The sequence below is a fragment of the Lemur catta genome, chromosome 15, assembly GCF_020740605.2.
Source record: "Lemur catta isolate mLemCat1 chromosome 15, mLemCat1.pri, whole genome shotgun sequence".
Lineage (NCBI taxonomy): Eukaryota > Metazoa > Chordata > Mammalia > Primates > Lemuridae > Lemur > Lemur catta.
In genome coordinates, this window is record NC_059142.1 from 35720340 (window position 1) to 35747786 (window position 27447).

At 53.8% G+C, this 27447-nt stretch overlaps 4 protein-coding genes across 8 annotated transcripts in view; all 4 read left to right on the forward strand.

Moving 5' to 3' along the window:
• The first annotated feature begins 1461 nt into the window (after positions 1-1461).
• Positions 1462-6767, forward strand: HOXB6 (homeobox B6). The gene is made up of 2 exons (XM_045526279.1): positions 1462-4819; positions 5862-6767. The coding sequence occupies exons 1-2, from the start codon at positions 4405-4407 to the stop codon at positions 6119-6121; spliced, it is 675 nt and encodes a 224-aa protein (XP_045382235.1). The 5' UTR covers positions 1462-4404; the 3' UTR covers positions 6122-6767.
• Positions 6768-6850: 83 nt separating this feature from the next.
• HOXB5 (homeobox B5) lies at positions 6851-11251 on the forward strand. The gene is made up of 2 exons (XM_045526274.1): positions 6851-9381; positions 10034-11251. The coding sequence occupies exons 1-2, from the start codon at positions 8820-8822 to the stop codon at positions 10279-10281; spliced, it is 810 nt and encodes a 269-aa protein (XP_045382230.1). The 5' UTR covers positions 6851-8819; the 3' UTR covers positions 10282-11251.
• A 952-nt stretch (positions 11252-12203) lies between these two features.
• Positions 12204-27447, forward strand: part of HOXB3 (homeobox B3) — a 41485-nt gene continuing 26241 nt past the window's right edge. For 2 of the 5 annotated variants that reach the window (XM_045526266.1, XM_045526265.1), the window contains exon 1: positions 12204-12371. The gene's annotated coding sequence lies outside the window, so the exon portion shown is untranslated. Of the gene's footprint in view, positions 12372-14961; positions 15448-20240; positions 20274-27447 lie in introns of those variants that run through there. The other 3 variants (XM_045526270.1, XM_045526267.1, XM_045526268.1) reach the window with 3 other exon arrangements.
• HOXB4 (homeobox B4) lies at positions 22344-27165 on the forward strand. Its single transcript, XM_045526275.1, is given in 3 exon segments — positions 22344-24625; positions 24627-24735; positions 25600-27165. Coding segments are annotated over 3 exon segments (756 nt in total). The 5' UTR covers positions 22344-24277; the 3' UTR covers positions 25899-27165.

Sequence of the window (27447 nt, forward strand, 5' to 3'; positions counted from 1 at the left end):
TTCTCCTAGGGCTTATTTAAAGAGGACTAATGCTACATTCAGCAGGCAGGGGGCCCTGAACCAAAGGGTTGAGGGACCAGAGCCACAACACCACCACCACCACGACCACCCCCGCCCCACCAAGGCGCAGGAGAGGATCGGGGCCGCTGGAGAGATCCGAGGCCAAGGCTGTTCAAGGTTTATTTGGTTTTCTCCTCAGCCAAGGGAAGGGGCCGGCGGGGAAGGCGCCGGCCCCCGGCAGTTCCACTCGGTTGTCAAAAGACAAACCGGGTCTGTGTTCTCCCGGTTGGCTGGTGGGTCTTGCCAGTTCCTTGGCTGGTGGATCGGTGGTGAAGGAATTGAACCGAATTTTCTGGAAACTGTTGGTGTCTCAAGTGACAGTCTATCCCCTCCCCCATTCTCGATCGTTTCTAGCGAAATCGACGCAAATGTGCGTCGGGGAAAAATTGGGAGTGGGACTGGGGCTAAACCATTAAGAAACCACATCGTTGTGATTTCCGTTCCTGCCGGACCCCTCCACCGGCTTAAGGCTACCGCTTTCCCAGAAGCGGGTGGCGAGGGCGGGGGTATGCGCCAGTGCTGCGGCGTTTGAATATTGGCCCCTGTCTCACGGGTTACTGATTAGCTCGGGCTTTCAAGCCTCTGGAGGAAGCTCTGGCAGCTCCTTTAAAGGTGCTGTGGCCCCAATTCCTGGGCGGGGGTGGGGAGGGTTCCAGGAAATTGCCTGCGGTGCCAGGCAAGCCGAGGTGTTGCTAGGGTCTGGCGAGCAGCTAGAGGAGCTGCTGAGGTCCAGGGGCCTGGCAGTGCTGGGGGCAAACGCTGCAGCCGCGGCCCCCGCGTCCTCGGCGCCTCTTGAGCCTGGGCCTCTGGAGCAGCTCTTTCAGCTTTTCCGCAGCGGAGTGACTTTCTGGCGGCTAGAAGGCTCGGCTTAGTGAGTCGGCTCTGCGGGAAGCCTCAAGGGAGCCAGCATGGAAGGTCTTGGGCCCCTAGGAGATTTTTTTTTTTCTTTTGAGCAATCTGAAGGACAGGTAGGGAGGGGAAGTCGGGCTGATGGATTGAAACACTTCAGGGCTCTTAGGGTGCTCGTGGTCCTAGGGGAAGAAGACAAGGAGAGCCAGCTCAGAACCATCACCCACTGCCCCCCTGAGATCAGAGAGGATGCCGCTCATTTGCATAATGGAAATGAGGTCTTTGTACCTCAGTTTGGACCGGCCAATTTTAGGGCAAAGCATTTCATCTAAAGAGCCTCCCACAAGCTATGGGAGGAACCACAGGGGTACCTCTGGTAACATCTATGTTCCCCAAACCCAGGGAATCAGAGCCCAGGGATAGAATTGGGTTGAAATGTTTTCATCTGCCCCACCCCAGCAAAGTTGGGGGTGGGTGGAGTGGGGGAAGGTGCCCACAACCCAAAGTGCTGGATTGTTTTGGGAGGGCTTGGCGGGGGGGGGGGAGGGAGGGCTTTGTAGCTTAGAGGAAATGGAAAGCCTAGACAATATCTCAATCCCTACACCCGCCCCCCCCCCAACACATACAGGCAAATACCCCTCCCTGAGGTTACCCATCAAGAAGAATTTTACTCCTGAACCGAACAAAACTTAGGAAACATTTTCCTGGGAGCTGGAATGTGTATGCTTGCCCATAGGACTGCAGATTCACAGCAGAGAAAATTACAATTATAAATCCTGCCTGTGGTGTATCTGTACAATCCCTCTGTTACGTACTTATGACTTAGTACACATTTATATACACTGCTCTGAACACACACTTCCTCCTTGAGGCAGGGAGACACCCCAGACCCGCAGAAGGCTGTGCCCGCTGTGTATTTACATATTCTCGCGTGGAGGAGACAGACAGACAGAGGTGGACTGAACCACAGACAGATTTGTAAAGATCTGGCTCCAGAAAACAGGCGGTCTCTGTCCCGCCCTGCCTGCCTGTTCTTTTTCCCAAACAAACGGATCAGACGAATAAACGCTCATAAATACCTCTGGGCTTAGATAAGAGCGATGAGGCGCTATTTCCTTTCATGCCCGACTCCAGGCGCCCGGGCCCTGCCCGTAGTGGCTCCATCTCTTGACAGGCAACCTGCAGAGGTGAGGTTAATTTGGGGACTGCGACTCTTAGAATAAGGCAATTATTTTTCTGCTTCCATCACAGGGGAAGGCTCCCTTCCTCACTGCATCTTACTTTGCCCAGACTCCACGAAGAAGACCACACCAACCAATGCTAGGATGGGGACATTGTGGCCAGGAAGGGAGCAGGGAGGGCTGAGGCCCAGAGCTCAGACTTAATGTCAGGGAGGAGGTAGGTGCATGCAAGCACTCTTCCCCACCTTGTTCCCCCTGTTCAAATAGCCCCTACTCCTCTCTTGGAGTAAGCCCAATCATAACTAGATTTGGAACATTTATATTCATTATTAGGTGTTTTGAGTTTCTTCTCTTAAATCCTCATCAAATCCCCCATAGAATCAGGCTAGGAAGTGATTGGAGGGACATCCATGATGGCCACTTTGCCATGAAGGTGCAGCCTAGAAATTGCCCTGAGTTCAGAGAGCCCTAGAGACCACTTTGCAACCAAATACGTTCCCACTCTTGGTTACCCAACCTCAGCCCTCTACCACCTTCCCTAGTGTCTTGTGCCATCTTCAGCGGGCAGAGCTCAGTCATAAAAAGGAGCCCTAAGGACTAGGCAGAGGAAAGTCAGCCTGGCCAGACATCACACTTTGTCCCACACCCTGGCCCCTTCCTGTCCCCAGGTCGGAAGTTTGTCAACCTTCACTGCCTGGCCTGTGCACACATATTAGAATGTTGCAAATGCATTGTGGTCCTGTCTCCCACCCTGGGCTCAGTGCTTATTTTCTTCGGATGAGAGAGCCAGAGGCATACACTCTTATGCCCAAGCTTGTAAGGCAGCAAAGCGGATGATCCAAACATGGAGTGTGGGAGGGAATTGTAGAGATGCTGAGAGACAGACAGAAGGGAGAGGGGATGCAGGCTGATGGTTGGAAACTGCCTGCTGGGTCTCCAGGAGGACTGGAACACCTCCCTCCTAATAAAACTAAAGCAAAACTAAGTCTTGGGAAAGAAATTATTTTAAAAAGAACTGCCAGCTTCTAGAGAGACCTGGAAAAGGGGCGAGGGCTCCTCTTTTCCAGGTGGTCCTCTGATTGCTCCAAATATTAGGAGGATTTGAAGACCCACAATTGCAAGAAGAACAATTTCTTCCTTGTGCCCAGATTTACTTGGATATCCTTGATTCCTAAAAATCTGAGCCCAGGATATTTCTATGTCTTTTGGAATATCAAGGGGTACTGGAGGGAGGGTTGCAGGCAGGATGGAGATCAGACAGATAAAGCCACGTAGAATGAAGGGTACCCCTCACTCTCTCACTCCATATCCCCAAGTGAGGAGAGGGTCAGTCCTTTTCCCCAGTGCCTCTTCCCCTGCCAAGAGTGCGCAGCTGCATACTAGAACCAGGCAGGATGTCTTGGGCAGCAGCAGCCGCAGCCTTCCAAGAAGCTCCTAGCCTGGCGGCAGAGCCAGAGGGGAAGCTGGGGCTCAGAACCTCCTGCGATCTCCCCCTCTTCTGGGTCTTCCAGGCAGTAGGATCTGACCTGCCCCCGCTCAGACCATAAGAGTTGTGGAGAAGCAGGAATAATAAAACCAGGCTTGGAGGAGAGAGAGAGTAGGTCTGATACAGAGAAAGAAATGATTTTCAAAACCTGGGAGGGAGGGTGTTTCTTCTTCGCTTTCCTTTCTGAAACGATGCAAATTATCAGAGGAGTCTTATTACCTACCAACATAAAATCCTAGAAACAAACCTTCTCCTTTAGCTCTCTCTCAAGGAGATTCAGCAACATTTACCCACCCCTCCCTGAGGGAAAGGGCCCAAGCTACGCAGGGGTTAACTTTTCTGAAAACACAATTAACTTTTTCCTATCCTGCGTGGGGTGAGGGGAGGGATATATTTATTTAATCACTGGGGGATGGGGTGGTCTCCATCCAAATGTTCCCTCCTCCCTCAAAGGCACAGCGCCTCTTTCGCAGGTTCTGCGTAGGTGGAACAGGACGCGTTGTGTTTGTTGGGGGGGGGGGGAGAGAGAGAGAGAGAGAGAGAGAAAGGAGGAGAAGGAGGGAAAAAAAGGTTGATAGGTTTGTGCGCGGGTCCCTCGTGCGGGCTGCGCTCCTCCAGGGTGCTATTTGACAATTCCTGCCTCTGCCATTGGTCAGTGTTGGATCAGATGGTTGTATTTCCTTCTGGCCCTCACTGGCACCTCGCCATCCCCCCTCAGCTAAAACCCAATCTCGGATATACTACTAATAGGCGCGGCGCTCAGACTATAAAACACAACAAATCATAAACCCGGCGGAGCAGCAGCGGCCGCGCGCGCCTCCCCTCCCAATGAGTTCCTATTTCGTGAACTCCACCTTCCCCGTCACTCTGGCCAGCGGGCAGGAGTCCTTCCTGGGCCAGCTACCGCTCTACTCGTCCGGCTATGCGGACCCGCTGAGGCACTACCCCGCGCCCTATGGGCCGGGGCCGGGCCAGGACAAGGGCTTTGCCACTTCCTCCTATTACCCGCCGGCCGGAGGTGGCTATGGCCGAGCGGCGCCTTGCGACTACGGGCCGGCGCCGGCCTTCTACCGCGAGAAGGAGTCGGCCTGCGCGCTCTCGGGAGCCGACGAGCCTCCCCCGTTCCACCCCGAGCCGCGGAAGTCGGACTGCGCGCAGGACAAGAGCGTGTTCGGCGAGACCGAGGAGCAGAAGTGCTCCACTCCTGTCTACCCGTGGATGCAGCGGATGAATTCGTGCAACAGTGAGTGAGGCTTCCCTCCGCCGGCGGTCCCTGGGTCCCCCACCCCGGGAGACAACAAGCGACACCCCCCCATTCTCCCACAGGGTGCTGGGTGGTCTTCTCAGTTAGGAGATAGGGGAAGATTGGGCGCCTGCACGGAGTCTCCCGCTCTGTCCTCGGGTCCACAGGAGTTACAAAGTTTGCAAAGTCCTCCTGCACTGGGAGCCAGGGGGAGTGAGTGGGCTCTGCCTGAACGCCAGGCCAGAGAGGGGATTCCAGGTCAGGGAAGGAAGCAAGGGTTGCAGTCACTGGCTTTGCTTTCCTTTGGGCCCCAGCCCCCCTTCCCCCGCCCTGGTCGGGTCCCCCACCCAAAGAGGGCTCCATTAAAAACCGAGTGCGTCATGCAAGGGGGGGGGGGCGGTGTGACGCTGGCGAGGAAGAGTTGGTCTGCCTGGGACTGTGCTTCCCTGATGGTGGGGAGCTGGGGAAAGAAGAGGTACCAGGAAAGGAGTGGTAGTCAGAGGAGAGAGGGAGAATAGAGGATAGAAAAAGAGGGAGGAGACGGAGGGGGAAAGAGAGAGAAACAGGCGCCTGGGTCTCAGGTTGGATTATTTGTCGGCCTTAAATCCCAATTGATGTCCATTAGCGGGACACCAAAGTAAGGAGCCGTTAATGTGGACTATGGATCGATTCACGTCATTACGGATTAAGGGCCTGAATCTATCATTGGGTGGGCGGGAGCCGGGGCCTAGATAGATGGAAAGGGAGAGAAAGAAAAGATGTAGTTAGGAAGAGACACACCTGGCCAGCCCCTCCCCCTAGGCTCAGGTGGGAGTTCAAACTGCTCCCCCCCCCACAGACAGTCTTGACTGAAGGCACTTGCCTTGGCGACCAGGAGGGAATCTCGAGGGGGCGCTGGAGGAGTGGGGAAGGGGGGGACACGGAACAGAGAGTGTGGAGGGTATCCCGGGACAGGCTGGAGTCCATGTTTGAGGGTCGAGTGGGGGAGGGGAGCTCTGGGCACTGTGACCCCAGGCCTCAGCGTCTCCACTCTGTGTAACAGGTTCCTCCTTTGGGCCCAGCGGCCGGCGAGGCCGCCAGACCTACACGCGCTACCAGACGCTGGAGCTGGAGAAGGAGTTTCACTACAATCGCTACCTGACGAGGCGGCGGCGCATCGAGATCGCGCACGCCCTGTGCCTGACCGAGCGACAGATCAAGATCTGGTTCCAGAACCGGCGCATGAAGTGGAAAAAGGAGAGCAAACTGCTCAGCGCCTCTCAGCTCAGTGCGGAGGAGGAGGAAGAAAAACCAGCCGAGTGAAGGTGCTGGAAAGGGAGGAGGGACGCGAAGGGAGAGGCCTGTGGGGAGCCGAGGGCGTCGGAGAGTCCCGAGAAGGCTCTGCGGGCGGAGGAGCCCAGGGACCTGCTCTCCAGCGCACAACAGGCGGGGCCCAGCGCTCTCCTGGACGCCTCTGCCCGCAGAGCTCTTGGCGGGTGCTTGGAGGCCGCGCCACCCGAGCCCACCCAGCACCCTGCGTGCCCCCTTCCTCCCCGAGGAACCCGCCTCCGCCCGATCAAGCTCTCCGTGAGAACTGAGGATAGGACTCACTTGATGTTTCCTGGAAGCAGAGCAAAAAAAATGCTCTAGTCCGTGTCTCGTCTCATTTCGTCCATGTTCCTGTGCACGGTTCAATGGTAGATTCGCTGTGCCCTCAGCGGGGGCCTCGAAAACTCCCTGACCCCAGACCTGTCGTCTCTCCCACCTCCTCCCCAAAGCCACTGGAAGGAGCACATACTACCTAGAAGAAGAGGAGCCTCAGAAGAAAACAAAGTTCTATTTTATTAATTTTCTATGTGTTGTGTTTGTAGTCTTGTCTTAGCTCTGGACGTGAAATACTTCGGTAATAATATTAATATTATTAATAATGATGATGATAATAATAATAATAATAAAGATGTGAAAACTCGCCGCTCAGTCACCTCCAATCTTCCCCTGCAATTTTTTCTCTCTCTCCACCCCCCAACCACTCCATCCTCCCAGAGCCTAAACTCCCCAGCAAAGGTGGGAGCCCTGGTCTGCCCAGGGCCTCCCCAGAAGGTTCGACTTGATTCAGAAGTTACAGTTGGGTTAAAGGCTGGAGCGATCAGTCCCTCCCAGGCCCCAGCGCTGCACCTGGACAGTGCGAAGGCTCACAATCGCCTCTCCCTGTACAGACTTGGGGGACGGAGAGGGGCCGTTCTTCTCTTATTCGCTAGCCTTTCCTCGTTTGTCCACAACACTAGGGACGTGCCACTGATGTCCCCTATCCCAAAGCCCCTGCAGAGACTGAGCCTGGTGAGCCTCGGCGCCCCTGCAGCGCTTTCCTATACTCATGGTTGCTGAGGCGCCTGGCCTTTGGCCCGCCCACACCGTCAGGTCTCCTCCAGCCCTGGCCCTCGGCTTCTGGCCTGTGGCTCTGGGCGCTGAAAAATGGGGCCACTGGTTATCTCTCCGCCATGCAGCTGAAGGGGCCAGGTGCCCTTTGCTACCTCAAGGAGAAGCTCAGTGACAAGTAGGGGAATGTAAAGCCGCCAGCAGGCACTGGCAGAAGGACATGACTTTCCCTTGCTCCTTGGAGATCCGAGAGCCGGAGGCCAGGTGATGGGACATTTGGGTCTCATCCTCTCAACCCAAAATGGCCCATTCTCTCTCCACCCCCACCCGCACCCAGGCGGCAAGCTGCTGACACTGTTTTCCTTTCTTCCTCCTCCTTCTCTCTCCCTTTTTTATTTTTAAAGAAAATAGCTGCCTGGCAGAAGGGGCCCAGCTGCAGCGGTCTCTGGCCGCCCAGCGCGCGCAGCAAGGCTCCGCTGTCTTCAGAAACCCTTCCCGGGGAAGGCGGTGGGCCGCCGGGAAGATTCTCAAACTGCCCAGCCACCAGCGAGGGGTCTCAAGTGGGGCCTCCGAATGCTATAGCCAAGACAAGGAGGCCAAGGGGTCCCGCTTTAATCCCAAACTCTCAGCCGTTATCACCCAAACCCAAGCCGCCGACGCGGTGACCGCTGCAGTCTTTCCGGCAAAGTAGGCCGCTTAGCTACAGCGGTGCTCGTCCTTCGGGGTCCCTGTACCGTTTTGCCATTCCCCAGGCTTGGGCTAAGGACAAGAAGGTCAGGAAGAGCATTCCAAACTTCCAAGGGGCCCAGGAGAAGTGAAAGCTTCTCCTGCTTCCTCAAGCCTCCGGCTCAGCCCTGCTCGCTCGGCCTGGGCGCTGTGGATCGGCCTCTGCAGTTTCGCCAGGAAGCAGGCCGGGCTGAGCTCGCGGCGAAGACCCATTGCAATAGTTGTTTTTCACACACAACTTCCAACCCTCCCCCCCATTTCCGCCCCAACCGGGAGACTTGCAAAGCTCGAGTAAGGGAAAATCAACTCAATCTTTAATCATCTCATCCAGAGTTAAAATAATAATGATGATGATAGGGAGAAGCACACAAATAGAGAGACTAAGCCCACCCCAAGAAAGTGGGTAAAAAGCTCAATCCCCTCCTCTAAAAGGCTGAACCCCACGAGTGAGCCACGGCCAGGGTTTCTTTCTCTCCCGGCGGTTGCGGCGAGTCAGCGGGGAGGCTGTCGCTGCCGCCATGGCTGTCTTCGGCCCGCGCTCCCGCCGATCGCCGGGAGGTGGCGCGCTCTGCTCAGAGGCCAACGCCAACCTTCTCCCTGTTTCTCCCCCTTCTCCCTTTTCCCCCTCTCTCGGAGGCTCACATTGAATCGGCCCTAACGATTCTCGGATCGTCATTATTTGTAACCATAGAGCATGAATTACCTCTTGAGGTCATCAGCGAGAATTTACGACTGGTCAACAAAAGCACGTGATTCCCTAACGCCCCCCCATCCCCCTTCCAACCCCCCCCATATTTGGCCGCATACATAGCAAAACGAAGTACAGTGCATCGCTATAATTCATTAATACATCATAAATCGTGAAGCACAGGGTTATAACGACCACGATCCACAAATCAAGCCCTCCAAAATCACCCAAATGAGCTCGTACTTTGTAAACTCCTTCTCGGGGCGTTATCCAAATGGCCCGGACTATCAGTTGCTAAATTATGGCAGTGGCAGCTCTCTGAGCGGCTCTTACAGGGATCCCGCTGCCATGCACACCGGCTCTTACGGCTACAATTACAATGGGATGGACCTCAGCGTCAACCGCTCCTCGGCCTCCTCCAGCCACTTTGGGGCTGTGGGCGAGAGCTCGCGCGCCTTCCCCACGCCCGCCCAGGAGCCCCGCTTCAGGCAAGCGGCGTCGAGCTGCTCCCTGTCCTCGCCCGAGTCCCTGCCTTGCACCAACGGCGACAGCCACGGCGCCAAGCCCTCTGCTTCGTCCCCCTCCGACCAGGCAACCCCGGCCAGCTCCAGCGCCAATTTCACCGAAATAGATGAGGCCAGCGCGTCCTCGGAGCCTGAGGAAGCCGGGAGCCAGCTAAGCAGCCCGAGCCTAGCTCGGGCGCAGCCAGAGCCCATGGCCACCTCCACAGCCGCGCCCGAGGGGCAGACTCCGCAGATATTCCCCTGGATGAGGAAGCTTCACATCAGCCATGGTAATTCTCTCTGTCTCTCTTTTTTGTCTTCCCAGCTTTCCTTCTCTGCATTTGGGAGGAGGGGTGAGGAGAGCTTGGCTTTTCCTCAAATATAGATTTATTTATCCAAGGGAGAGAAGTCTCTAAGAGGGTCCTCAGGGCTTTGTGGACAGAGCCAGACAGGGTTTCTAACTGGGAGGGGGGTATTTTTAATAATTTGTTTCCAGCTTCTCTTAGGTTTTATTCGCTTAGCAGCTTTAGAATGAAGGATGGGCTTTATGTAATGTGGGGAAATGTCCTTCTTATCCCCGAAATTTTGAGATTGCCTCTAGCAAAGAAGGGGAGAGCAGTAAAATGAGCTTTCCAGGGCAAAAGTGCAAGCTCTCTCCTCCCTCCCGGGGCGAGCGACCGCCTGAGCCCAGCCAAGGGTGAGGCTCTGGCAGGGAGCAAGAGACAAAGCCGGGCGCATTCGCTGCCGGCAGAAGTGGGGGCTGGAGGAGAAGGGGGTGCAGAAATCCAGCCTGGATGTCGGCATTTGGAGTAGGGAGGATTGGAGCTGTGGTGAGCTGGGTGCTGGGGACGCCTGGGTCCTGCTCCCCCGCCCCCTCCTACCCGGTGCCCCCTCCCTTAACCGGAATAACGTTGTCTTGCGGCTCTACTCTATCTGCTCCAGATATGACCGGGCCAGACGGGAAAAGGGCTCGGACCGCGTATACCCGCTACCAGACCCTGGAGCTGGAGAAAGAGTTTCACTTCAACCGCTACCTGACCCGGCGGCGGCGCATCGAGATCGCCCACGCACTCTGCCTGTCCGAGCGCCAGATCAAGATCTGGTTCCAGAACCGGCGCATGAAGTGGAAGAAGGACAACAAACTGAAAAGTATGAGCCTGGCTACAGCCGGCAGCGCCTTCCAGCCCTGAGCCTGCCCAGAGGAGCCCTGGGCGGCCCAAGAGCCCAGACACCCCAGCCCCAGCCCCTCTAATCCTCCCCGCGTTGCGGCTGCCCGCTGGGGACCGGTTCCCACAGCCTGCCTCGCCCCGGCCTTGTGTTACAATTTTTCGTTTGGTTTTAGGTCTTCCTGTGGCTCCCTCTCTCCTGGACTGGTTATCTTGTTATTATTGTTAATAATAATAATTATTATTTTCCCTCCATGCTCCCCACTCCTTTCCGATGGCCCCAAATCCGCCAGTGTTTCTGAATGTTCGTGTCTGTGGTTGCAGTCCTTCCCCCAGGGGGGAAAAAAAAAGAAATTCGCATGTTTAATGTGAACTTCCCCCTTCCCATCTGTGTTCTAACTTATTTATAAAAGGATGATCACTGTATTTTGAGTTTCAGCTGGAAACTTCTCTAAGGGGCGGCCGTTGAGGTGGGGTAGCGCCGCAGCACGGGGCCCAGCTGAGCTGGCCTGGGAGATAGAGTCTATGACTGTGTCTCTTTTCACCCTCCTTCTCCTCCTCTGTCCCCACTTCCCAGGCCCAGGTCTCTCAGGGGCTTGGTCCTGGGGTGGGAAGGGGCTAGAGAGGACCAAAGGAGTGATGCTGAGAAGAGGGAAGGAAAACAGTGAGATTTAAGTTCCTGCTGCCTGGGTAGGCCCCACAAGGCCTGATCTGGGAGTATAAGGAAACAAAAATAATCTTCAGTGTAAAATGTCTTGTGTATTTCTCTGTGAATCCATGGGTCTGGCTAGAGGGCCCAAAGCTTGTAAATATGGGAATAGTCTGGGTCAGACCCATCTTTTCCTCCTTACCCATTTCGCTTCCAAGACCATTTGTAGTGAGCGAGTGGATGCTGTGCTACGTGTGAAATCTGTCTTTGCCGGGCCTGTCTCAGTGATTCGCTTTTGGTATTTGTAGCTTTCCTTGAAGTCAAATAAATGTTTCCCCCACTCCACTGCCCTTCCACTTGTCTTTTCTGGATGGGGGGGTCTACCTCTCCAATCACCAGGCATACCCTAGACCATTCTCTATAGATCTGGGGTATAGGGAAAGGAATGCTTCCCAGCAGCCACTCTCAGCTACCTAAGTCACTGGCTTGGTCAATGGTGCTTGGGCCAGGGAACAGGCCTTCATGCCTGGGGGACTGAGAGGCCCAGAAACCCCATGTGAAGCTGGGGCATGAGAAAGGCTGAGCTGGACTCCATTCTGGCCTTCCATCAGCTGGCCAGCAAAGCCTCTGGAAAACTCTTTAGGGAAAGTAATTTGGGCCTAAGTCCTGAGCAGGGGGCTCCTGGCCTTTTGGAAGTGGTAGAGACCTGTCCAGCTCCCTTTTCCCTGCTACAAATCCCAATTCAGTTTTGCCACTAAGGCAAAAAGAAAAAAATCAGCTCAGTTGCAAAGGTTTTCTCTTACCATCTTCAGCTTTCTCTACACTTATCTAGGGCTCCTTCTCTCTGGGGCCTAACTGATCTTCATTCTTGATTAGGAGTTGGGGTCCCTCCTGAAAGACCCCTGGTTCCCCCTCCAGCCAGACTGGCCCAGGGCCAGGGCCCAGTCCACCTCCATCCAAGTTAGCCTCCACCCTGAGCACAAGAGTCAAGTCTGGACACTTACCCGGTCAATCCCTTCCAGCTTGGCCCAACTTCTTACTGGATATGGGGGGAGGGGGAGCTGGTGAGGAGGCAGCCGAAGGTCCTGGAGGCTCTACTGGGTCCTCCTTCCCCTTCACCCCTTGACTTTGTCCCCCTTTGTCGATAGCAAACTATCCCAAAAGTCGCTATGACATTTAGATGTCAAATGGATAGGGGTTTTATCTCGAAGTTAGATCGTAAAAATCGCCGAGAAGTCAGACAGATACCCCTCACTGGCTCGAGAAAGTCACGTGAGGTCCATAAAGTTAGTTTTATGGTTTTGGGGAGTTGACACCGCGCGGTATATTTCACATTCTCCAGAATGTTAAGTGACACTTTAACTGCTCGCTGTGGTGGGGAAGGGGGCAGAGGTAGGTGAGCGCTCTCCCAGCCTAGAGCAGCCGGACCAGCCCAGAAGGCGGCGGCCAGGCCAGCACTCCCGCAGTAAGTCGCCTCCAGCTTTCACTTTCTCCCCTTGCAGTTCTGGGGCTTGGGACTGGAGGAAGGAAATTTTGCCTCCAGCGGGGCTGTGAGGTGCTGTAGGGGAAATTTAGCCTGTTTTTGGCATCCAGTTCTGAAAAACTGGGTGCCCAAAGTGGGAACATTTATTTCAATAAGGCCTCAGCGGTCGGGTGCCTGGTTTTTATTTGCAGGAGTGTCTGACTCTGTGGGGAAAGGGGGTTGTGTAAGCTCCGTGTTCCTTTGGTGCCCTTGGAAATTTAGGGGGCAAGAATGAGGGGTGTGTATTGCTGAAAGAAGGGACCATTGTGGGGCCTGCTTCACTGCTGGATATCTTCAGACAGATATCCTTCCACCCTGGGGAGGGGGTGGGATGAAACTTTATGACATTCATTTGTCAGGGGTGTGTAGGGTGCGCCGCTGGGCACTTCTATACATCTGAGCTGAGAAAAAGCACCAGGGGAAGTGGCTGCTGTGGGCTGTCTTGCCCTGGGGTACTCGCTGGCTTTCAGATCTTTGAACCTTATAAAAAAGGGTCCCTCCAGTTCTCCATGGCTTCATCAGGGCTGTCCAGGGTGAGGAGCACAGCGTTTTTGCACTCACCTTCAGCCTTTTGGTCCCAAGCTAACCTATCTGCTTGGCTCTAAGTAGGCTCTCTAAGGAGATCAGAGTAGGAAGTAGACAGACGGGGCAATCCTCTCCATTCCAAAATCTAATTCCTGGCCAGGAGTACGGGAAGGGGAGAGCTTCTTCCCTTGTCTAGAGGAGTTAGGTGTTTGAATAGATCTCTGACAAGCTCTTCATAAATAAAACCTACTCAAGAACACAGACCCCAACTGTCAGGAGGGAATAAAGAGACTCAGGAGCCAGGAGAGAAAATTGCAAAGGTGCTCTTTTTTCTCTCCTCTTCTTTCCTTTTCTCTCCTGGGTACACCTTCAAAGGCCCCTTTGTTTTGTGGTGCCACAAACCAGAGGGACTTCAGGATTTGACCCTAGAGGTCCTGTTATTTTCTAAGGAAAATTTACTCTTTTTCTAAAAGCCATAGGCCTCTTCCTCACCAAATTAAACATCCCCTCCCTATTTTAAGACCCATGGGGCAAACCACCCTGTCACTACTGCCTTCCCCAGCCCACCGTCTCTTGATTCAGTTCACCAGCTCCCTGTGGATAGCCCGTGGGATTGGATATATGGCACCTTGAGGGGCTTCTGATCTTTGGGACAAGGAGGGGGTCTTAAGGCTCCCTGGTTCCCATTAGGGGACATTGAAACTCTCCCCCTCTTCTCTATCTCCCGAAGCCACTTTATTCCCTGAGCTCTTCAGTCTCTGCCCAAGCCTAACTTATAGGAGACCCTTAACAGGTTTTGAGAGCAGAGTCACCCGGCTTTGAAGACACATCATCCCAAGAATGATGGGGCATTTGTGTCCCTTGGAAATGAGACTCTGGTCAGCTCCAAAAGGATCCCCAGCACCATTTAAAATACTAATAAATTTTGGAGGCATAGCGGGCTTCCACTATCTACAAGGCAAAGGGGTTGAGAGAGGTGCAGAGGAAGAGTGATGCAGGGGGAGATCTGACCTGGGGCCTCCTGGGGAACCCCATTCCTACTGTGGTCCTGGCCTCACTCTAATGTGCTTCTCTCTCTGGAGGCTTTCTCAGGATCCCAAAACCCTAAACAATCAGGCCTGCCCTTGAAGTATTTTATTTTATTTTTTTTTGCTCCCCTCTCATGTCAGTTCTGCCCGCTGATAGTGAGTGCAGGGGGCCAATGGCCCAGGAACATCTGCTGGGCATAACTAAACAGATTTTCCAGAATGGCAAAGAGCAGCCCTGGGCAGGGGTGCCCACTTTCACCTCAGGGACCAAACCCTTGGAGGGTTTCGTCTCTCACTCTAATCGGTTCCTAGAGAAGACACCCTAGCTGGACTTTCCTCTTCCTCTCTTTGGCTCTCTTGGCAACCTTCCTCCCGAACCCAACTAGGACAAGCTGGGGGAAGGGATGAGAGGTGTGAAGGGGTTTCTGTTGTAAAGAACTCTGTCCTCTGCCCCAGACCTGTGCCCTCCCCTCCCGCCTTCACCTTCCCCAAGTCATCTCTCTCCAGGAAAGCTGCCCTACTCTCTCTCCAACCCGCTTCCTCTCCCCTGTTGGTCCAGGCTTCAACCTTCTGAACTACAAGCCAATACCCTCTGGCCAAATCCTCAACTTGGGACAGGACCCAGGAGGTGGCAGCTGGGGACTAAGGCTGCAGTTTTCCTTTTTCCTCTGAGGCCAGCCTGGCCACTACTCAGTGGACAATTTGATTTTGGTTTTTTTGTTTTCTTTTATTTGATTATTTGTTTTGTTTTGTTTCTCTGAGGCCAAGGGGTGGGAGGAAGTATAAAGAAGTGTAAACAGGAAAGCCAGCCGGCCTAGAGTTCCAAGCGCCCATATTTCATCGGCTTCCTCTCCATAACTGTGGCAGGGACATTTAACCCTTCCCTGACTGTGAGAAGCTATTCACTGACAGTTGGTGGGGCAGAATGTGGAGATTCATGAGGAAGTTCCTTTCCCTGCCCGGTTCCTTTATCCCTGGGATCTGGATATTGAGGAGGACGCAAAAGATTCAGAGCAAAGAAGACGACAGACTGCTCAACACGATCCCCAAACTCAGTCCCTTCCCAGGACTGCTCTCCCCTGCATGGGCTCCCAGTTTGGGGACCAACCTGGCCAACCTTGGTGGATATGGCTAGCAAGAACCCAATCCCCTCTTTTAGGGGAGGGGCTACTGGTAATCCTCCCCATTTTTGGAGTTTCTCAGAGTAATTGGATTTTGAGGCTGGGATCTGCCCACAGCGGGATTTATCGATTGCTGCAGCGCTGTTACACATCCATATTAATTAACCCAGACAGGCCTGGAAACCAAGCTGTTTGAGAAGGGGGAGGAGAGGGGAGAAATGGGGGCCCCTTAAGGAGAATGGACATTTCTCCCTAAGTGCCCCTGAGGCCCAGACTGGAGAGTCGTTCCCCACCAGAATCCTGTGGTCTTCCCCAAGCTTGAAGTCTCTGGAGTTCACAGCAAGGGTAAGAGTGACTTAGTCTCCACATTTGGACTCCACACACGTCTCCTAGGGGGTGGAATTAAACACCTCCCGGGCTGATTCCTGCAGCCCCCGCCCCGCTCCTCCTTGCCTCTAGTTGGTTTCCCAGCCCTCCAATGCTGTGTTTCTGGTGGCTGTTATCATTGCAACCTTTCTAGAGGGGTTAACGCCCCCTCCTCACCGTCCTTGCAACTTTCCAAAGGTAGAAACTTTTGATGGTTTTCGGGTTTGTTTTGTTTTATTGTCCAGTTTGTTGCTGGTGGTAGGGATAATGTTATGGTCTTCCCCTTTCTCCTACCCCTCCCTCCAAAAAGTGATTAAAATCTGTTAAAGGATTTAATTAAGAGAGTTAAATGAAAAGGAAGGAGGCGCAAATGAGTTGGGGGAAAAAACCCACACCAAAGCTATTCTCAACGATTAAATCGCCATTTTAACAATATAATGGAGTTTGCATCCTGAAAGGGGAAATCAACGCTCATATCTCATCAATAATTCATAGAGTCTGGGATCACACAGAGGTCAGCAGACGGGGGCCGCAGGGCCGGCCTACATGGGGCTCCGAGCCGCGGCCGCATACATTACAGGCCGCTACCGGCGGCACTGCCGCTACCACCTCCGCCGCTCCAGGCCGGGGGCGGGGGCGTGCTGACAGGTTCAGGCGGATCTTTCCTTCTTTCTTGGCGAATTCACTGAGACCTGGATTGTAGGTTCTAAGAGAAAGAGGGGAATTTGGGGGCCTGGACAGGATTGAACTTCAGGCAATTCGGCAACCTGTCGGATGCCGAAAATCACCTCCTGCTCAAGTTTTAATTTCTCTTTTTCTCTCTCCCTTCTTCCATTCTTTTCCTCTTTCTCTATGGTTTAGGCATCTCTTGTCCTGTCTCTTCTCTCCCTAAATTTCCCCTTGGAGAGAAAAATGCACTTTCTGCAGCATCCTCTAGCTTCTCCTGCCTGGACACGGCTTCCAGGCTGCTGGGCCACACTCTGGCCTTGCTCTGGGGGCCGGCAGCCCGGGAGTGGATTCGGGCTAAGCCCACGCAGCTGCTGCCTGGGGTGCTGCCTCTCAGGACCGCAGCTGGCTTGCGGGCCGGTGGGGTAGGGATGAATCCGTCTAGGGAGGAAAGATACCTTGCCCGCCCAGATCGGCTTGCCTAACCGAGAGATGACCCAGGCCAGATGGAAAGGTGGGGAGTCAGCATGGGAAGAAGCATTTAGGGGAGAAGTGGAAGGAAAGTGTCAGCGTGGGGGGCATCTTCTCTTCGGGAGATTTGAAGGCACGATGAAGGATAATCCCTATATCCCTATATCGGGGCTTCTGCAGGCTTGTTCTATTCTTTCTCTGTGCATCTCTGTAACTCGCTCTCTTTTCTGCTTTCCAACTCCCAAGGGCCCCTAGGGAAGAAAAAGTGAAACCCGTCCGAACCGTGAGAGGTGGGGTCCTAGGAGGCGATATTTGGGCGGAAGGGAAACCGAAAGCGCACGCGGGTCAATCGCACGACCGCTGCGCTGAACAAGCGGCAGAGCCTGTAACATCCCCAAGCTGCCAGTAGAGTCCGCCTTAGACCAAGTTCACAGCCAGGCTAGGGCCTCCGAGGCGCCAGCGATCGGCCGCGCAAGGTGGCCCCGGCCCCTGCATTGTTGGGACACTGAGTTCTCCCTCCAGCCCTATGGGCACAGGGGCTCCCTCTGCTCCCTAGGAGCCCCTGATCCAAGCTCTCCCCACTTTTCACCCCAGAAATACCCTTCTCTAGGTCAGCCCACAGGACCCCCTCTCCCAGCAACTTCGGCCTCACTCTGCGGGACAAGTATGAGGAAGAGTGGGTGGTCAAAAGCGCTTCCAAGTATTCCAACGGAAAAGACTGGTGAAAATGCGGGAAGCGGGGTCAGCGGCGTTATTTCCAAGGAGTTTTTAATAGTCAAAGACTCCTCTTCCCCAAGTCTAGGGCCCTGGGGTGGAGAACATTGGCAAAGGGGGAGGGGTAAGGAAGGCGTTTTGTGCTTGGGTTTCTGCAGCCGGTGTAGCAGAATGAGACCCTGGGCGGTGAGGCCAGTGTTATTGCTGGAGGGGTCGCAAAGTTGGAGGGTCAAAAGTTTACAGCTTGCGTGAGCGGCTGCGAAGGCGTCTAGCGGCGGGGGCGGGGTGGGAGGGTGGGAGAGGGGGAGGGGGCCGTGTGTGTGAAGAGAGAAAGACAGAGCAAGGGATGCTCAAGGTAAGGAAGACTTAGGAGCTGGGGGAAGTAGGGGAGCAGAATTGGGCAAGGAGGAGGCAGCTCTCTGGGGGAGGAGAAAGTGAGGAAGGAAGAAATCCTCCTTCAAAAACCGAGCTGCGCCGGTGGTGGTGGCGGTGGGGGTGAGCTGCACAAAAGAGAGGCTCAGGGCATGGTGAATCCTCCGCCCATTTTCTCTCCCAAAGACAACCTTTGAATCACCATATTAAATTTAATTAAAACCTACCCAGCCGCACACATTTTTAAAATTCAATTACCCACAAGTCTTTGCAGGACTTTTGTCGAGGCCAAAGAAAGCTTCCAAGGTAAAGAAAGGTTTGATTCTCACCAACACCAGCCCCACCCTGCTTGCCCTAAAGGGGTCAAACTGCTGGCTCCTCCCCCTCCCTGATCCCCCCACACAGGTAGGCCTGTTTTCAAGAACCCCTAACCCCAAGGCTGGGTCTAGGCCCCTGGGGTCCATGACCACCGGCCGGCACTGGAGGCTTTCCAGACTCCCATTCCTCTCTCCAAATTGTTGGGGTATTAGAACTTGGATATTGAAAGGTTAGCTTGTTAATTCTCTCACTCTCTCCCAAAACCTCCATTTGTGTTCATCCTGACTCCCTCTCTTAGTATTTGAACAAGGGAGGGGAAAGGCAAAGGAAAAATACCAAATGGCCTCATGGAGATCTTTTTAACTGGAGTTGAAACAGGCGACCTGAAATGAACCTTGAATCCATGCATTAAGCTTAGCTCATAAGTGAAATGCCTAGAGAGACTCTGTAATTATAACACCAGAGCATATGCCTATTTGGGGTCTTTAAATGACTGTTGCCTTATGAGATGTCATCATATTCTCTTCTAAGCATTTAATATAGGAGGTGCACTGTGGGTGTTTGTCCTGCCAGGGTGGAGATAACCTGAGAGTTTCTGTAAAGAAGCCTTTTGAAATATGGCAAGAAGAGACAAACATTTAATATCAAATTTCAACCAGTTTGACCCCAGTTTTTTGCTAAACCAACTGGGTACAGGTCCCTATTTCTACTTAGTCCTCTGGTGAGTTTCTCTGGGGTGTCAGGCCAAGGAGGAATTCCTGGAGTCCTGAGGAGGTAAAAGGCAAAGCCTGAACTGGGTCTCCTTTTCCTCCCTTTCAGGACAATATGTTAGCAAATTTAGGGATATGTGGAATAGACTGGAGCAGCCCAAGGTCTTGGGCTAGAAGGGCCTCAGGATAGAGAAGAGGTGGTCTCTGCTATCCCAGACCAAGCTGGGTGTCTTGGGGGGTTCTTTCCAGACCTCTTTGCATTGGGGGGATACCACTCTGCCAACTCTCCCCCTAGGCCTAAGCGTGATCTCAGCCTCCAGACTTGAACTGAATGGAAGGGAAGTCACCTCTGCTGGTCCCTTAGAGGCTGAAGAAAGGGAGAAATGTGTTGTAGGTAACACACCAGATTCTAATCTTGGAGAGACCAGCCCATGAATATCTCACTATTTTAAATGCCTCCTGGATTTGCTCCTCAACCTCCTGTGGTAGTGATGGAGGTAGGCAATGAAGTTACTGTATAGATGAGAACTTTTTTGGGGGGTGGGAGGGAGATATTGTTTTGTTTTAAAAGGACAATTAAAGCCTCTGAAAGCCATGTCTCCAGCTTTGCCCAGTGTCATCCAGACCCTCTCTCAGGGTTCTCTCTATTTTGCTCAACCTTGCTGGACTATGGGCCAGTATCTTGGTCCAGGAGGTGAAGAGGTCATTTCTGGGCCCTGGAGCCTCGAAAGTTTTTGCAGAAATGGGTGTACCGTGGTACTTAAGGGAGCAAATAAAGCAGATGGAGTGTGCAATGGGGTCAGGACATAGGCCCTACTGGTACAGGCATTTAGGGAGAAGGTTGAGGGAAGGGGCCTCTGGCTCAGGCCTACTCTCTGGGGGAAAGATGCCCAAGGCTGAATTTTCAGTTTTCCCTGTGCCAGCCTCCTTCTTAGGCTTCAAAAGTATCTCCCATTGCATCCTACCCTTTCCCTGGAACAGAGCTGACAAAAATATAAGAATGATAAAAAATCAAAGCAGGGGTGGGCTGGCTGAATCCTATCCAAATGGGACTTTTTTTGGGGGGGGGTAGTTGAGGAAAAGAGAAGGTTCTGGCTAAAAGTCGAGCTCTAGAGAGGATGAGCAGAATCAAATTCCTGCTCTGTCATTTTTCTCCCAAGTAATGACCTACGCAAAATTCAATATGACCGAGCGAACTGCGCGAGCGTGTTATAGTAACTGCCTGCTCGTGGGGGAGGCCCGGAGAGGGGTGAACCGCAGGTCACGGCGTCTAAAAATTATTAAAATGTTCGAGAGCCTCGTGACGCGCCTTGCTGTTTAACAAAGACTGCCAAAGTATGAGATTAATACGAAAAACTTGCGCTTCAAAAACAAAAACACACTAAAAAAAAAAAAAAAAAGTCTTGTTCCGGCCTCCGAGGGGGCCCGTGGCTCCTCTGCCCGCAGCCGCGGTTCGGTTTTCCGGACACACAATAGTGGACAAGAGCGAGCTCAGCTGTTGCCCAGCGGGTCCGCGGGCGGGTCGGCGGCCGGGAGGGCGAGGGTAGCGGCCCGGTGAGTACTCTTGCCCTCTTCCCCTCTCGGCCTGCCTCTTCTCCACCCCGCTGCTGATGCGCTCGGGAATCGCCGCTGCTGCACCCTTCGGTTTCCCTTCCTCGCTGCGTCCCTTCCTTCCCGCCGACAAAAGGTGGAAGATTCCTGGCGGGCTGGGCACGCCCAGGACGGCGGGAGGGGCGGGGGTGGGCAGCAAGAGGTCGCACCAGCAACCTGTGGCTGCCAGGATAAGGTCGCCGGCCAGCCGCTGAACCCCCGGGAGCGAAGGGGAGGTGGCTCCAAACGCGCGCGAGCCCCTGTCCTTATTTTATTATTATGCGTATTGCTGTTAGTATTCTGGGGGGAGAGGGGAGAAGCAGCCTCCCGGTCCCGCGAAACTCGTCCTGGGAGTGGCTGATAAACCCTGTCCTCCACCTCTGGTGGCTGGAGGCGGGGGGGGGGGGGGGGGGGGGGGCTGCGGCGTTTTGGTGGGATTGGCAGGTGGCTGCTCCCAGTGCGCAGAAGAGAAAATCTTCGCTCTCTGGCCGTAGGATTAACCATGCCCAACCCCACAGTGGTGCTGCTCCCATTCCTGTCTCTTGGGGTGCTCGGGGTACCTGGGCGGTATCGCTTGTGAAGTGTAGAGCAACAGAGAGGCCCAGCGGCTGGCCCAGCCGTCTTCGAAAATTTCCGAAATGCCTACGGGTTGGACGGGTTTCCGAGAGCGGGCGAGTTGAGGACAGGAGGTATGGGGTGGGGGAGGGGCCTGGCCGGTTGGAGTGGGTCCTGGAGCCCCTGAGTGGCCTTTGAGAAGACTTAGAAAGGTCTTTGCTTGACGCTAGGGAGCTGGTGGGGATCCTAGCAGCACATTTTGTCTGCGGGCCTAGGGCCAGACTTCAGTCTCCTGAATGCCTTAAATGGGGGTCTGAGATTACCTATTGGATCCCTCTTGGCAAAGATAGCAGCTACAATGTAATAGTTTGCTTTTCTTCCCTCAAATATGTATGAGTCCAACCTGGCTGGGAGTGTTAATGTTAGAAATCAGGCCCAGAGGCCAACATTGGCAATGCTGAGATGAGGGATTTAAAAAAATCAGAGGGTCTCTGGACCTAGTTGTGGGCAGGTGGGAGCTCTCCTCCTACCCACCTGCAAGGGTCTCAGGACTGGGGTTAGGCAGAGACCTCTGGAGTGTGGTAGTTAGAGGGTTGTTTTTGTTTTGTTGCTGTATTTGTGAATTAAATTGATATTATTTTGATTTGCTCACTAGAGATGCAAGTATTTCTCAGATCTAGAGATTTAGGTAGGGAGTCTGGGTGCAGAGGAGGCTTCTGTGCAAACTGTTTCACAGTGTTGCAGATTTCACAGTCTAAGCCTCAGTACCCTCCAGCCCAATCCCCAGTCTCCCAGTTTAGTAGATTCACCAGTTCCTGGGGACCCCAGGGAGTCAGTTCAGAAACCCAGATCCCCATTTTGGCTCTACCACCAGTAACCCAAGCAGGTGTCTGGGCAAGTTTGTGTGTTTAGACTAGAGGACCCGCCTGGGGCTAGGGAGGTGGAGAAATGGGGTTCCTCCCCACACCTCCAGGGGATTGTCTCCCTCTTCTGGCCCCCAGGAGGTGTGGGAGGCTGGGAGGGTCTGGCATATCATCTGGCTGCATCTTTTATGGTTCCTCATTGCCCTTCATTCGGAAATGAAACGCCTTTGATCTTTTTCTCAGGTTGTAAACGGAATTGCCCGTCATTAAATATCCGGGGCCCCATCTGCTTGGTCTCTCAGCATTTCTTTACAGCTGTTTCTCTCTCTTTTTACCATTGAATTTTTCCAAAAGGACTTTTATTGCACCCCCTTCACACCCAGCCTCCTCTCCCTCCTCTCTTCGCTGAGAGGCGCTTTGGAAAATATCTAGATATTCGTTTGATCGAAAACTAAAGGCTTAGAGGGGGCACGGAGGAGCCGATTGGGGTTTTGTTTTTTCTTAAAAAAAAAAAAAAAGTCCTGGGGGAGGAGGGGAGGGGAGCGAGGGCACCCAGAAAGGCCTGAATCTGACTTCGCGGCAGCCTCAGAATGACCCTTCCTCCTTTTGTGCTTAGCTAATGTTTACATCTCATAATTCATGCGCCACCGAGAGTTGCACAGCAGCCGCGAGGTTCGCGTCCCTTTGCGAACCGGCTGCTTCTATTTCTCTCTAATGGAAGAGGAGAGTTGAAAACCTTGTAATCCCAAGAATGGACCCGCAGTGCCTTTTTCTGCTCCCAGAGTTCAAAACTAGAACAAAACGAAATAAAATCAAAGCACTCAAACCACACCCCAAACGAAGAACGCGCGGAAAGTAGGAGAACTGGAAAATTTCTGGGCCAAGAAGATCTGTCTGTCTTCTGTATATACCCTGTAGATCCGAATTTGTGTAAGGAATTTTGTGGTCACAAATTCGTATCTAGGGGAATATGTAGTTGACATAAACACTCCGCTCATTTTTTTCCAGAAGAAAAATATATCTATTATTTTTCTAAATGAGGACAATCCGGTGACTGACCACGCGAAGATTCCTTCCTTTTTCTTTCTTCCTCTTTCTTTTCCTCCCTCAACTGGTTAGAGACGGAGGAATCATCTACCTGAACTCTCTACAACCGTGCCCCTGGGAGCCTTGGTCCTTTCCACTTTCCTTAAGAGGTTAATGTTGCTGATGATGTTTTTAATTTATCCTTTTGCCCAAAGCCCACCTATTTTCTATTCTGGGCTCAGCAAGGCTTTATTGGAAATTCCCAGAAAATGACTGTTGTTTTCAGTGTACTAAGGCAAAGGAAATTCGCTTTACAAACGGATGCTGAGGTCGCCTTTCCGTTTGTGTTCAGAACAAGATGCCCTGGAAATACGCGATTTGGGGGCGGGATGGGTGTTATTGTTTGTGGGGGTCACCTCTGGTTCTTCTAACCCCAGCGTCACGAAGATGTGAGATTTCCATTCGCCGCGGAGGCGGCGGCATTAGCGGTTATTAGAATGTCTCAGTGCCATGGATAGTATTGCTCGGGTGGTTCTGGAATTAGGAAATTGCTACCCAATTTTGCTCTCAAAAGTTGCAGGTTTTTTTACTCCAGCGCTCATCTTTAGTGTGGGAAACCAAGTCGTTTCTTCCGGCTTGGGCCGTGAGGCCGGGTAAAGGGAGGAGTGGATAAGAGAAGGGGTACAGAGCTACTGACTGACACAGCCAAGCTAATCGCGCAGCTAAATGCTGTTTGGAAGGCGAGGTCTCCCCGAATTAGTGCATGAATTTCCTATCGATCCGCCCGCAGTTCCATTCATCTCTGACAAGTCCTTCTGCGCACCCGCCCTCTAGCTCTCCATGCCTTCTCTCTCACCCCATGCCCCTCCCATCCCATCCGGCTACAGAGAAAAGCCCCAGGTTCTGTGCCCCTCGCCCCATATGTGTTCCCCTTTCGAAGCGAGCCCCCAACCCACTGATCGCTTAATTCCCCACACAGATGCAGGGTGCGTGGGCTCCCTCCCGCCTTGGGGAGCAAGTGGGGGCTTATGGAAGGCAGAGCATGCTGGGCAGAGGGGAGGCAGGACAGGAGGGGCTACACCTGGAGCCCCAACTTCTGAGGGGATACAGGGATTGCGCTTTACCCAGCGCCCCAACAGGCCCTCCAGTCTCAAACTGGGCGAGAGCTTTCCCTCTCTCTCTCTCTCTCTCTCTCTCTCTCTCTCTCTCTCTCTCTCTTTCTCTCATCTCAGAGAGAGCAAGGCGAGGAGGGGGTCGCCCCGCAGGAGCCCTATGTAAATCCTGGTGTTGGGTGGGTGGGGAGGGGGAAGAGAAGGGGAAATAAACCTCTTTGGCTAGAGTAGGGTCCGGGTGAGCAGATTTCCTTATCCGGGAATCGCAGGCGGGGCGGCCATTGGCTCGGAGGATCACGTGGGCCCCTAACTTTGTTCACTTGACAGTAAGTAGGAGGGCTTTCGGAAACAGGAAAACGAGTCAGGGGTCGGAATAAATTTTAGTATATTTTGTGGGCAATTCCAGAAATTAATGGCTATGAGTTCTTTTCTGATCAACTCAAACTATGTCGACCCCAAGTTCCCTCCGTGCGAGGAATATTCACAGAGCGATTACCTACCCAGCGACCACTCGCCCGGGTACTACGCCGGCGGCCAGAGGCGAGAGAGCAGCTTCCAGCCGGAGGCGGGCTTCGGGCGGCGCGCGGCGTGCACCGTGCAGCGCTACGCGGCCTGCCGGGACCCTGGGCCCCCGCCGCCTCCGCCACCACCCCCACCGCCCCTGCCACCGCCCGGGCTGTCCCCTCGGGCTCCTGCGCCGCCACCCGCCGGCGCCCTCCTCCCGGAGCCCGGCCAGCGCTGCGAGGCGGTCAGCAGCAGCCCCCCCGCCGCCTCCCTGCGCCCAGAACCCCCTGCACCCCAGCCCGTCCCACTCCGCGTGCAAAGAGCCGGTCGTCTACCCCTGGATGCGCAAAGTTCACGTGAGCACGGGTGAGTGCGTGGGCACCCCTTCCCCCTCCCACCCCTGGAGCTTTACACCGAAGGGACCTCCGAGGCGTTGGGGGGGGGGAAGTGGTGAGCTGGGGGAAGCCAATTGTCCTCGCTATAAACTCGCCATTGCCAGAGATTTACGGTCGCCTGTTTTCAGAGCCACATAATTACATCCCCCATAAATTTTTATGGCCTGGTGGGCCCTGCGCCTTTGAAGTCGGTTCCCCATCCTCTTTGCCATTCTCACCAGCGACTTTTTCGCCAGGGAGATGCAGTCTCAGTGAAGTTGGAAGTTGGGGAGGGGTGTGAGAGGTGGGGGAGGAGAAGGAGGAGGAGGTGATCCGTATTTAAGCAAAGTTGACTCAACTCCCAGTATTTACTTTTTCCTTTCTTCCAGTCTGACTCCTTGGCTGAAGAAGTGGGCAAAAGTTTTTACCCAGGGCAGGCAGGCACTGCTTGGAATCCGAAAGCGGGGGGGGGGGGGGGCGGGGGGACTAAACAGAGGAAAGGTTTAGGGAAACCCCCTCCCTCTTTTCCACCCCTCATTCTCCCATTCCAGGGGGGCCTGGCCAAGGGGGAGAGTGGAGCCATTAAAACCCTGGGGAGGTTCCTCACTCCTCTCCCCCAAACACCCAAACAGCAACAACAAGGACAGCACAACCCTCCAAAACTTGGGGATCTCTTTCTTTTCCTTGGGTCCAGCTTTCTTCCCTTTTTGGTTTTTTCCCTCTTCGAAGGAAGCAGAGGTGGCGGGAGAGGGAGGGAGGGAGGGAGACACTGTGTTAGCTGGAAGAAAAGGCTCTCCCTCCTCCCTTTCGGGGGCAATAAAACTTTCTCTTTCTCCCTCTCTCTGTGTGTGTCCAGTAAACCCCAATTACTCCGGCGGGGAGCCCAAGCGCTCTCGGACCGCCTACACTCGCCAGCAGGTCCTGGAGCTGGAGAAGGAATTTCACTACAACCGCTACCTGACGCGGCGCCGGAGGGTGGAGATCGCCCACGCGCTCTGCCTCTCCGAGCGCCAGATCAAGATCTGGTTCCAGAACCGGCGCATGAAGTGGAAAAAAGACCACAAGTTGCCCAACACCAAGATCCGCTCCGGTGGCACCGCAGGCGCAGCCGGAGGGCCTCCTGGCCGGCCCAACGGAGGCCCCCCTGCGCTCTAGTGCCCCCCTCGCGGGAGCCGTGAACCTCGGGGTGGGGGTGGGCAGCGAGCGCAGGGGTTTGGGGGCGGGAGGGGGCCCCGGGGCCTGGGGCTGGAAAAACCTACCTTCCCTCCCCAAACTTTATCTATATAGGAATAAATGCAGAAGAGGGGGAGGGGAAGCTTTATTTATAGAAATGACAATAGGGAGCCGGGGAGGCCCCCCAGAAGCAAGGTTCAGGTCTCCTGCTTTCTTCCTTGGAAGGAAGGAAGGAAGAAAATAAGAAAGAGAAAGAAAGGAAAGAAAAAGGAAGAAGGAAGGAAGAAAGAAAGAAAGAAAGAAAGAAAAAAAAAAACAGAAAGAGAAATGGGAGGACGCTCCAGCTCCTCGTTTTCAGCTTTGGTGAAGATGGATCCACGTTTCATCTTTAATCACGCCAGGCCCAGGCCCATCTGTCTTGTTTACTCTGCCGAGGAGAGGACGGGTCTCGGTGGCGACCATTACCTCGACACCCAGCTAACAAATGAGGCCCGGCTCCGCCGCCGCCGCCTCTGCTGCTGCCGCTGCTGGAAGACAGCCTGGATTTTCTTTCTTTGTCCCCCACTCCTGACACCCAGCGAAAGCACCCTCTGACTGCCAGATAGCGCAGTGTTTTGGCCACGGTAACAAACACATACACAACCTCCCTCCTCCTCCGTGCCCTTCATGGGGGAACTGTGACTGCTCGCCCCCTTCCACCTTGAGGCTGGGGGGGGGGAGGGTGGGGAATAGAAGGAAGGGGACAAGTCGGGGAGAGGGCAGCCTTGACAACACAGGAGCGAGCGGGCAGGGAAATTGAGTCCAAGGAAAAAAGAGAGACTCAGAGACCGGGAGGGCCTTCCTCTGGAAGGCCAAGCCATGCCTGGCAGGCTGAGGGGCCAGTTGAATTCTGGGAGCCTGTACCACGCTCTCACCAATCCAGAGTTGTACAGTGGAGGCCTCTCTCCTAGACTGAAAATGAATGTGAAACTAGGAAATAAAACGTTGTGTCCCTCCCAGTGTGGGAGGAGGATGTTGCAGAGCCCTCTCCCATAGTTTATAATTGTTGCATCGTTTATTATTATTATTACTATTATTATTATTGCTATTATTTTATGTCATGTGCGTCCTCTCTCCTTTTCTCTTTCTGACATTCCAAATCAGGCCCCTTCCCATTTCTGGGGCTGCCTGAGTCTAGAACCTTTCGTTGGTGTGAAATTGTGTGTCCTGTACAGAGTGACAATAGAAATAAATGTTTGGTTTCTTGTGACCAGCACAGCGTGTTTTTGTTGAAACCTTGATGTAAAGATATGGACAAATGCCACCCAGCATATATTTTAAGCACCCTAGTGGGTTCAGCCTCACATTGTATGTGGTTGAAGATTTTCTTCAGAGTCTGATGGGAATTTCTATCTCAGAGGACTCCAAATTGTGGTAGCTCATTTGTTTTCTTTTTGGGGTGGGTGTGTTTTGTTTGGGGCTTTTAATTTTTTCCCTCCAGTCCAAAAATGGATTGAAAGGACTGGGAGGGCTGATTCCAGTCCCTAATGGG